Here is an 11,401-nt window from a genome sequence, read left to right as displayed (position 1 = left end):
CAGCCTGGAACTCAATCTCAAAAAAATAAAAAATAATAAATGAAAACTCCACTGACCCTTTCAATATGTGGGCAAATCAATGTTAGATGCTAGTCTAAATCAGAGGTCAGCAAACTCTTTCTGCAGAGGGCCAGAAAATAGTTTTGGCTTGTCAAGTCAAATGGTTTCAGGTGCAACTATTGAACTCTGCCGTTTTGCAAAAGCAGTCAGACAATACATACGCACATAAGCACGGCTGTGTTCCACTGAAACTTTATTTATGGACACTAGAATTTAAACTTCATATAATGTTCAAACAGATGGTGGGCTGGACTTGACAAGTGGGCAGTAATTTCCTGACCCAGGGTCTGAATACAGATTCTTTCTTGACACGTATTTATTTGCTGGCAATTAAGTAACTTCTACTTCATTATTAATAATAAGTGAGAACAATAATACAAAATTTGCTTAAGGCTTTGTCTAAATTGCTGGTGTATAAATTTTTAAGACAAATTTTAAAAGTTACTTATGTCAAAATTAAATATACTACTAGAGGAACAAACTGGCCAAGTTTCATTTATTTCTTCACATAACATTTTTACAGCTCACATACAGCAGGAAGCACACCTTTGCACATAATTGTGACATTAGCTTCACAACAGCATCTGCTGACTGCACTTCCAATTATAATATAACAAGTGCAAGTTCATTTGGAAATGTACATTTATACACCTGATATAAATTAAAGATGGCTACACTATGATTGGTGATAGCAAAAGCATGACTTGAGGTTCCTTGACTAGACCACTTAAGAGAAGTGTACCCAAGCATTTTAAAATGGCCATTTGGGGAACAGGCCAATATATAAAATATCTGTCATGTAAAATTTAACCATTTACCTTTTTAAAAAATAATCTTCAAACTTTAAACCTTTGTTACTGAATTGTTATATGGATATACATCATGGCAGCAAGAAACACATTTACTATAGGCTGTATTTTTGGCGACATGGCCAATTAAAAAAAATTGTTCATAAAGTAATAATATTACTTTTATTAAAATAAAAAAGCTAAATGAAATATTTTCCTTCCACATTTAATGTGTTAGGTTGAGTTTAGTCCCCCTCCTCCCGCAAGAAATCAGTCTGAGACTTAAGTGTTGAATCAAACCTATATTTGTAGTTTCTAAAATGCTGATCCACAGACCACTTTCTTGTTACACGTGTACCAATGAAAACAAAAGGCAAACAGAATCACTGCCATCCCTATGAAAGGAACGGTTCCTTTTCTAACATTCTTTAAAAATATACATTTTACACTCCTTGCACCTCAACAAAGGCAGCAATGTAATAAATACACGGTTTATTTTGTCCTCACTACCAGGCGCCCGTCCACAAACTACCTGTTGTAAGCCCTCTCTTTTTTGGATTTCTCCAGGGCTTTGTCCATGGTCTTCTCGTTCTCCCCCCGGCACTTGGGACAGTACCACTTGCCCTTGGGTTTATGATTGAGCCCCACGCACGAGAAGTGGAACCACTCGATGGGGCACTCGTCGTTGTCGCAGCCGATCATCTCCCCATAGGAGACCTGGTTGCACAGGCAGTACGTGGGTTCGTTGGGGTCGATGGGGAGGTCGGCAGGGGACGCCTCTCGCTCCGCCTTGGCCTTGGAGCGCTTCTTCTTCTTGGAGGTCTTGGCCTTCTTCTCCTTGGGTGTGCCCGAGGCGCCGTCGTCGTGGTCGTGGTTGCTGGACGCGTTCTCGCGGTTCTCGTTGTTGCGCTGCCGCCGTGAGCGCTTGCTGTTGGGCTTGTCAGCCTGCGCTGCCGCCTCGCCTTTGGGCCTGTCCGCGCCAGCCTTGCCGCTGTTGCCCGCTGTGTCGCCCAGCTCCTGCTGCGCCTCGAACAGCTCCACGTGGCTGTCCACCTGCCGCGTGCGGTTCTCCACCAGCTCCACCATCTGGCTCACGATCTGGATCTTCTCGTCGCCCAGCTCCTGGCTGCGGATCAGCGCGCGCTGCACACAGTGCAGCATCCGCCGCTTCTGCGCCCCGTCTGTCTCGCGACTGAAGCGCTCGTAGCACTCGTCCAGCTCCTTCAGGATCTCTGGGGGCAAGAAGGACAGGCGTCACTCGCGAGCAGGACACCGGGACAACCCACACGGTCCCGGACGGGTCTACGGAGAGGGCTGGCAGGGAGCCTAGGGGCCAGCGCACGGCTTGCCCAGAACAAAGCCCACCAGCCACAGGCCCTCCCGGGCCTATCTGTTCCTGTGCTAACCTCAACACAACACAACACAACACAACACAACACAACACAACACAAATGCCGGCCCAGCTTCCACAGCGGCAGGAGCCGCTCCAGCCACCCCAGGGAACCTGAGAACAGTTCCCAGGCACGCACGGGTGACAACGCCCGAAGCCATTAACAGGAAACGTTTAAATGAGGTGCAGTGCTCGGGACCCAACATTTATTAATACTTTCTATTAATGACTATGTCTATACTGCCATCATTTTTACTCAAATGTTTCTATTTGAATACAATTATTAATATACATATAACATTATATAAACATGGTATTTATTACATTTATACACAATATACAAACATTAATATATTATAAATTATTTGAATATTTCAAATAAAAAAGGTCTTTATTTTCTTTATTTTAATATACCAACATCTACAATACCCTGTTAAATGGGAGAATGTGTATAAATTTATATAATAGCTCTCTATGATTTAAAGAACCGGGTTAACAGTAAAGGTCCAGGCTACTTTGTGACTTAGGTCCTCAGTTTCAGTCCCCACATTTATTCTAGCATGTTATCCCTCTGTATTAGTGACAGCAAGAACAGTTCTGCCACAATAATCCAGAAAACCTAGCTTTGCTTTATTATTATTATGACTTGTTATTATTTTGGAGACAAGGTCTGTCTCTGTCGCCCAGGCTGGAGTGCAGTGGTGCAATCTCGGCTCACTGCAGCCTCGACCTCCCAGGCTCAAGAGACCCTCCCACCTCAGCCTCCTGAGTAGCTGGGACTACAGAAGCACCACTGTGATGGGCTATTATTATTATTTTTTAACTGCAGTAAATGCACTAGCCTTGCTTTAAAGCGAAGCTGGTAGGTTTTACTTTTGCATCTACTGCTTAAACAAAAACATCTTCACATCTGTTAAAGTCAATGGACTTTAAAATGTTATCAAAAACAAAAGAAAACCTCTTCAGTATTTAAATGTAAACCTTCCTGGGCATGTTAGAGGACAGTGTATATGATTTTAAAGTGTAATTTGGCAAGTGTAATTAGGCAATTTCTCAAGAAACAAAAGCTATTAAAAAAATCTAGTTGAAGTAAACAGCCTTGCTAACAGGCTACTTAAACACACAGAAATTCCAGAGTTCTTTTTCCTCAAACAGTAACCATTAAATTAAACAGTACCAGATTATTCTCCTAAAACCTTTTTGCAGTCTCTTTAAACAAGGCAACAATACTACTTTTTTTTGTTGAAACGGAGTTTCACTCTTGTTGCCCAGGCTGGAGTGCAATGGCGCGATCTCAGCTCACTGCAACCTGCCTCCCAGGTTCAAGCGATTCTCCTGCCTCAGCCTCCCGAGTAGCTGGGATTACAGGCATGTAATACCACGCCCGGCTAATTCTGTATTTTCAGTAGAGACAGGGTTTCTCCATGTTGGACAGGCTGGTCTCCCAACTCTCGACCTCAGGTGATCCGCCCGCCTCGGTCTCCCACAGTGCTGGGATTACAGGAGTGAGCCACCGTGCCTGGCCAACAATACTACTTGTAAACTAGGGGAGGGGCGGAGAGTGGGAGGGATTGTCTAAAATGTTACCCCCTTCCTTTCCAGATCTTATCTCCAAATAGTTATAAGACATATACCTAACACTAGAGTAAACATCAGAACTCAGGCCAACGCGGAAGCTTCTCTAAATGGTAATATTTTGCAGAGTATATTCTCAAACTAAAGACAGCTTTGAAGACTCCTAGAGGAACAATGCAGGCTGCCTGCCACCAGGAGGAATGCCCTAGTCTCATATAGTAATTAATTATAAAAATAAATAGCTGTGTTCAACGTATCCAAGTAATACCAATTTATTCAACTTATTTATCATCATGTTAAAATATGTGTACCATTTATTTTTAAATGGATTTAGGGTTACAAAATGGTACCACTTCTTTTCATCAGTAATCAAAGTTCTAAAGACAATATTGTCATTTCACAGAAAACTGTATCATATAAATTTAAAATTTAATAACACAGAAGTTATTTTACATCACAAGCAAGCTTCCATCCAGGTGAAGCCTAATTTGTGGGCAAGAGAAACACATATCCCATCGCAAAATTACCAAGAAGTATTTCTGTTACCTAATATTTCTTTGATACTCCAAGCAAAGTATTTTATCAACAAAGCCACTAAGTACAAATATTTATAAACAGGAACAACACCACTGCTAAACAGGAAGCCATCCTTCCAGACACTCTGCTCCTTCAATGCCAGCAACTCAGCTTCAGACACTACTGCCTTTCTTCCAAACATATTCCACACCAACATTACCATGGAAAGCAGCAGCACATGCAATTTACAGATTAAATGGGGTTGTAGCAACATTTAAATTGGTTTGTCCAATTATTTTAAATGTATTTTAATTTTACCTACGGGTTGCACTGAAGTTCTTTATGAAGCGAACTTCCCAGGGGGTGGGTGGGTATTTTTATGATAATGTTTGAAAAATAATTCAAGCAACCTCAAACACCATTTTAAATCGATAAACTAATTATAATCCAAGTTTATGAATTAACATACAACTGATGCCTACTAAGCAAAAGACGTTTGACTTCCTACAGAGTAGGTCTGTGGAAGTCTTTCAGAACTACGCGGCAGAGCTCAGCATTTACACCGAAGTCCAAGGAGCTGTGACCCTTGCGACAGATTCGCTCGCTTCTCGGCGCTCCCAGCTGCGCCGCTCCAGTACTCCCGGGGGGGCAGGACTGTGATCTTTCCTGAAGCCAAAAAGTTCATCACCCTAGGTGAACATGAAGCAAGCAGCAAGCCAGGCTCTCCCCAGCAACGACAGGAGGACAAAGTGGCTCCATGAACTTTGCTGTCTGGACAGCTGGAACCCTGCACCCCGCCCCGCGCTACTTTTTTCTATCGTCGAACGATCAAAGTGGTCTCAGCCCCTGCCTTCCTTCCGTCCGGAGCCCCAGGGTCACCCCACGGGGCCCGTCCGGCCCGAGGACAGCACCTTCCAGAAAAGTTTCTGCGCCGAGGGTCCCGCTCGTGGACGCAGCCCCAATCACTCACGTTTCCACGGCCACGCGCGGCCCCACCCTCGGGTCAGCAGAGATGCGGCCTGAAACTGTCTCCGAGCCGGTCCCGCGGGTCGCGGGAGGCGGTCCGAACTGCAGCCCCGGCCCCGAGCCCACAGGCCCGGGATCACTGCTACTGCTATAAATCCGCGCCCGAAAGTGGCCGGGCTGAGCGGGAAGAGGGGCCGGGGCGACACCCGCCAGGCCTCCAGCCAATGGGGAGGAGGCCAGCGGGAGACTCACCCCGCACCCCGAGAGCCGCCGCCTATGGGAATCGCCGATTTGGAGGGCGGAGGCCAGGAGGAGAACCAACCACACCGCAGGGCGGAAGAGCACGGCCCGCCCCAGCAGCGAGAAGAACCAATCCAAGGCTGGAGGCCGAGCGACCCGAAGACGTTCAAATCAACTCGTCCACCCTCCACCCCGCTCCTCCCCGAAAAAGAAAAAAGAAGACAGCGGAAACACAGACCCATACCAGTTATTGCGCTAGGCCCGCCTTCATCCGCCTCAGCGACCAATCGTTCCGCAGGGGAATGATAAGGACATTCCACGAAGGACATCACAGCCAACTACTGGGGGGCTGAGGCGGGACGTTCCATAATATGCTAATGAAGTTCCTATAAAAGTCGCTGCGAAGCTACGTCTCGGATAGAACGCGCAGGGGCGCCTTCCCGGCAGAGGCGTCTAGTACTTTCGGGGACAGCAGTCAATTTTTTTTTTTTTGCCCCCACCCAACTCTTCCGTTTCCCTACTGCGCAGCCTTGTAAACATTAGTAAACTCCGAGTGGTGATCCACATTCAAAACAGAGCCCCCAAAGCCTTGACTGACCTCGCAGGAAAGTTTCCCCAACAGCCAACAATTCCCGGCGGACACGAACTCGCCACCTCTCTCTGACACCCTGGGCGGCCAGGTCTGCAGAGAACGACCCACAGGTCCTCTCACCTGCCACGGTCCTCTCCAAGCCAGCGATCTGCCCGCGCCCCCCCGAGCGCAGCGCAGATGGGCGCCTTCCCCGCCTCCGCTCCTCCCCTTCCCTTCCCTTTCCTACGGCACACAGAGAAAAGCCCTCGTCCTCCGCAAACTACAACCGGCGGCGTCGCCCCTCGCAGTCGGCCCCTACTCGGTGTCCAGCTCCAAGTGAGGGCCGGAGGGGGCTGGGCGGGGGCGGCCGACCTACCCCGAGCGGAGTACTACCCGGTACTTTATGTAACACTCAGATTCGGGACTGAGTGGGGGGCGACGAAGAAGGGCCAGAGGAGCGGCGTTGCCCGGGACCGAGGCACCGGGTCCGCGGGAACCCCGGCCCACAGCCGCCCTCCTCCTGCAGCCCCGTCTCGGCGCCCTGTAGCCCCAGGCGCCGGCACATCCCTCCATCTCGCGCCGTAATCTGCACCCCCTCCTAGAGGACGCGGCTTGGACCCGCCGCCCCCTCCCCCGCAGCACCCGCCTCATCACTTCACTACAAAGAGCGCTTTGGTCGCGCAGCCTTGCAGCGAGACCTCTCGCGCCTCCTTCCTCCTCCGTGTCCCGGGCTTTGCACACAAGGACCTTGGCGAATCAAAGGCGCTCCAGACCTTTTGTTCCTGCCCCTGCCGAGGGCCGCCGCTGCGGAGCCGGCCGCTTCCTCCGGTCCACGGCAGGACCGGCCCGGCTCCGCGGCGCGCCCGGACCCGCCGGGAAGGAGGCGGCCGCCCCCGCCCATCCATCACCCGGCCGTACCTTGGTATTTCGCGTCGATCTCCCGCATCAGCGAGACATTTCTCTGCAAGTCGAAAGGCAGGGACTCGATGGAGTCCAGGTAGTCCTCCACATAGTTCACCAGGTGGAGCTGCTCCCCGTTGGCAGGACTCAACATGGTTCACCCCGGAGGTCCCCGGCGACTCGGCGCGGCTTTCCGCTTCCTCCACCCCCCGCCCCCCTCAAAAAATAGCACTGCAAAATGCAAAGCCCTCGCTCTCCCGGCGCCCCCCCGCCGGCTCCTGCTTCGGCCCGGCGGCTACATCTGCCGAGCCCGTCCGCCGCCTCCGGGTCCGCGGGGACCCCAGCGCCTGAGGGCGCGGGCCGCGGTGGCGGTGGCTCCCGGGCGCACGCCCCGGCCGGCGGCGCAGGCCCCCTCTCAGGCGGCGGGGCTGGCGCCGGGGGCCGCGCGTACGAGCGCGCACACACCGGCGGGAGAGGGCCCAGCGCCGCGGCCGCCGCTGCCCACTCGCCCACTGGGCTGGGTAGAAGAGAGGAGCGGAGCGGGCAGCGGGAAGGGGCGCGCTCCGCTGGCCGCCGAGCCGCACTTGTCCAACGTGGAAAACCCAAATACCAGTTTCAAACACTTGGGAAACATTCAGCCCCGCTGCGCAGCGCGCATGCGCCCCGGCCCCCTCCCCCGGCAACGGCCCCGCCCCCCGCCGCATTCACGCCCCTCACCGTCCCGGGCCCTGGGGGCTGCGGGCTCGAGGCCGGCCCTCGCGGGGGCGTGGCCTTGCCTGTCACTTTTTCCAGGGGCGAGGGTCGCGGAGGGGACAGCGTCAGGGCCGCTGGGGTGGTGACGGCGGGCGAGGCGCAAACTTTACTAGGAGTTTTTGGCACTTGGAGGCAGATCCTGTTGGGCGGCACAGCACGCCCGCTGGGAAACGCAGGGGAGCGGCCTGCTTCGCTGAAAACCCGACCAGGACCTAACGGGCCGCGGGACAGAACCCTCCGAGACCATGGTACACAGCAACTACCACAACTCGCTCCTCAGCCCCTGACTCTTCGTCCCCGCCCCCACAGCGCAGTATAAGTAGGGCCCGAAACAGAACTGGCAACGGCAGTAGCCAATCTACTTGCCAACATCACTTTGACAGCCCAATCACGATGAAGAGGAGGCGGGGAGACCGTGAGTAATGCCCCCCGGACTCTTACTACTAGAAACCCAAGTCCTCCGGGAGGCGGAAGGAAGGGGAGGGCCGGGCACGGGCGGAAGTGGCAGCGCATGCGCACTGGCACCCTCTCGGTGTCCTTTGAGCTGCGGCCGCAGAGTGCGCGGGAGACCTACCCATTCCGCGGCCGGACCACCACTCCCAGCAGCCTAGGCGGCTCCCGCGCCTGCGCTATCCGTCACCGCCCTCCCTTTGTGTCGTCTCCCGGTACTCAGTTTGGAACGGCTTGGAGACAAAGGGGCCTGAGAGGGAAGCTGCTTCCTAGTGCCGAGCCCCAGAAGAGGTGGATAGGCCCGAGGGGCGCCTTCCCTAGGCCTTATCTCTTCCCGCCCTGTGCCATGGACACCGTTCTCGGAGGCCGCTCCCCACACTTGGAAAGGCCGCCCACAGTATGCAGACACCCGGTCGGCCGGCATCCTGGGGCCATTCAGCTCCCCGGACCGCCCTCCCCCGCGTCGCCTCTCTACCCTCCCAAAGCTCCCGGATTTTGGGCTTTCTGAGAAGCCTGGACGCCACGCGAGCCCGTTGCCTAGGCGACCGGCCCCGCGCGCCGGCCCGCCCCCTTCCGGCCAAAGGGCCCGCCCCTCCTGGGCGTGGCCTCGTGCCTTTGTGCACTTCCCGCCTGGCTCTCCGGTTCCGGGGCGGCCTCGGCTTCGGCCTCCGCCCCGCTGCGGCCGCCGCGGGTCCCCTCCGGGGTGGCCCCGAAAGCTGCGTTTGCCACGCTTGGCTGCCTGCTTTTCTCTGATTTTCTTTCGCTTTGGACCCTGCTCTATTTGCATTGTCTTTTTTTCAGCAAGTCGGAGAACGGTGCCTTGTCAGTTTTCACCTTTCTCACCGGACTTTCTCTTTTCCGGAGAGCCGGGTTGGTGGTGCTGCCTGTGTATTCCACGAACTAAGCCCTGTCCCCAGCCCTTGCAGTGTTTCTGTATCAACTCCACGCCAGCGCGGTTCTCCATTTTTCTTAGCCTCTTAATTAGGACAGGGTCGGATTTCAGCTTTTATCCACCGGGTTTATCCTGTTGCAAAGCAGAGTACACAGCTTTAGACACAAAATAATTGCAGTTGAAATGGATACACATTCTGGTGGTAAGATTTGGAAACGTGGTATTTGATGGAACCCTGTTGTAACATCTAAAACTCTTTGGATTTTTAAAAAACGTATTCTGTGTAATCCAGTAAAAATTTGGATTCGTCCAGTATTTATAGAGTAGATTATTAACCGCAGTGGTGCTCATTCCAGGGCCCTGCCGGGTGTTTTGTGCTATGGATGTGAGTACGCTAAAGAGACTGAATTGAGCTGTTTTGTATTTGGAATCGGATTGTTCACGTTGCAACGTTGCTGCAATGATAAATGGATGGATACTCTTTACACTTTGAAGTGGATTTAATCTTCACTTTTAAGCCCCTTCATCTCACCTACACAGCAGGAGAGCTTTGGCTTTGATATTTGGGAAAATGGCTGTTATTTTACTTACAGATCACGCTATTCTAGTCTTGGCCTAGTTAAAAGCAAATGAGTACTTTAGTTTCTACAAGATTTATTGGCCACTACTTGGTCTGCACAAAAGACTATAACACTTGGCCGGACGCGGTGGCTCACGCCTGTAATCCTACCACTTTGGGAGGCCGAGGCGGGCGAATTGCCTGAGATCAGGAGTTCGGGACCAGCTTGGGCAACATGGTGAAACCCTGTCTCTACTAAAAATACAAAAAATTAGCAGGGCATGGTGGCACGTGCCTGTAGTCCCAGCTATTGGGGAGGCTGAGACAGAATCACTTGAACCTAGGAGGGGAGGTTGCAGTGAGCCGAGATTGTGCCACTGCACTCCAGCCTGGGCGACAGAGCAAGACTATCTCCGGAAAAAAAGAGAAAAAAAAGACTACGACAAGATAACATTATGTGGAAACAAACATTATGTCGAATACAGAGTATAGAGGGAGTACAAAGTTGAATAAGGAAAATTACGCCTTTCCCTCAAAAAGCATATAAGTAATTTAAAAGTACAATAGTAAGAAACAGACCGGTTCTTCTATTCCTAGCATTCATTGGCTCTAGAATGAATAGTGTTTATCTGAACTCAAGAATAAAGTTGGAAGTAATTTACCCTTTACAAAGATAAGATGGAGTTTAACCTAGGTTTTCTTTAAAAAAAAAAAAAATCACAACACAGTACAATCTGAGTAATGATTTTGTTCCTCTCGTTATGTACTCTCTTCACATACACATAAACCAAAAAGGCATCTTATGCATTCAACAAGGAATATTGACGAGTGTCTACCATGTGCCGACTACTGGTCCGTGCGCTGGGGATACAGTAGTGAAAAGTTTTTTGGAGCTTTACATTCCATAAAACTTTTAGCCCACCCCTTGGGATAAAAAGTCAAAAAAGATTTTATCTTTTTTGGAACAAACTTAGAAGACCAAGCAATAAAACATAATTACCTTTGATAACGAATTTTAAATGTCATTGAAGAAAGGTGCTTAATTTTGAAGATACGTCGAAGAATCTTGTCTCTTTCAGTTTTGTTTCCTGTGGCGTGTTGCAAAAATGGATGTTAAAACTTTTCCGTAGAACAGAAATTTCAAATGGATTAAAAAGAAACATTTAAAATTAAACTTTTTCTAGAATTATATTTCCAGTCTAACTGAAAATGCTCAAACCTATGAGAGTCAGATATAAGAGATGAACATATAATTCTTTTTCTTTTTTTGAGACGGAGTCTTGCTCTTGTCACCCAGACTGGAGTGCAGTGGCGTGATCTCGGCTCACTGCAACCTCCGCCTCCCGGGTTCAAGCGATTCTCCTGCCTCAGCCTCCTGAGTAGCTGGGATTACGGGTGCCGGACACCACGCCCAACTAATTTTTGTATTTTTAGTAGAGACGGAGTTTTGTCATGTTGGCCCAGGCTGGTCTCGAACTCCTGACCTCAGGTGATTCGCCTGTCTTGGCCTCCCAAAGTGCTGAGATTACAGGCGTGAACCACCGCGCCTGGGCAAGCATAGAATTGTTTAAGTTTCAAAGTGCTTAAAAAATAAATGCAAACTCATTCATCTTAAACTTGAAAACCCCTAAACCATATGCTACCGTAATCAACTCTACTTCTGATTTACAAGATTTTGCCTTGAAAGAAAATGTAATACTGAGAACTTGATTTTGTTATTGTTGTCATTAAGGACTGAGAA

The 11,401-nt window shown here is 50.5% G+C and overlaps 1 protein-coding gene across 4 annotated transcripts; it reads right to left on the bottom strand.

Annotated features, from left to right (window-relative positions):
• Positions 1–236: 236 nt before the first annotated feature.
• ING1 (inhibitor of growth family member 1) lies at positions 237–8,764 on the bottom strand. 4 transcript variants are annotated; one of them, XM_055097015.2, is made up of 2 exons: positions 8,334–8,764; positions 237–2,080 (listed from the first exon to the last, which is right to left on the bottom strand). In XM_055097015.2, the coding sequence occupies exons 1-2, from the start codon at positions 8,335–8,337 to the stop codon at positions 1,377–1,379; spliced, it is 708 nt and encodes a 235-aa protein (XP_054952990.1). In that variant the 5' UTR covers positions 8,338–8,764; the 3' UTR covers positions 237–1,376. The 4 variants fall into 4 exon arrangements, with proteins under 4 accessions (XP_054952990.1, XP_034792878.1, XP_034792879.1 ...); XM_034936987.3 differs by lacking the exon at positions 8,334–8,764 and adding an exon at positions 7,025–7,160; XM_034936988.3 differs by lacking the exon at positions 8,334–8,764 and adding an exon at positions 6,880–6,903.
• Positions 8,765–11,401: the final 2,637 nt, after the last annotated feature.

The sequence above is a fragment of the Pan paniscus genome, chromosome 14, assembly GCF_029289425.2.
Source record: "Pan paniscus chromosome 14, NHGRI_mPanPan1-v2.0_pri, whole genome shotgun sequence".
Taxonomy (NCBI): Eukaryota; Metazoa; Chordata; class Mammalia; order Primates; family Hominidae; genus Pan; species Pan paniscus.
The sequence above is the reverse complement of the archived record's forward strand: the minus strand, read 5'-3'. Positions and strand labels throughout refer to the sequence as shown.

Excerpts from the sequence above, each read along its gene's own strand:
- ING1 (XM_034936987.3), bottom strand. The coding sequence starts at position 7,160 with ATGTTGAGTCCTGCCAACGGGGAGCAGCTCCACCTGGTGAACTATGTG. Across the intron at positions 2,081-7,024 it reads GATCGACGCGAAATACCAAG|AGATCCTGAAGGAGCTGGAC; the intron begins GTACGGCCGGGT and ends TCTTGCCCCCAG.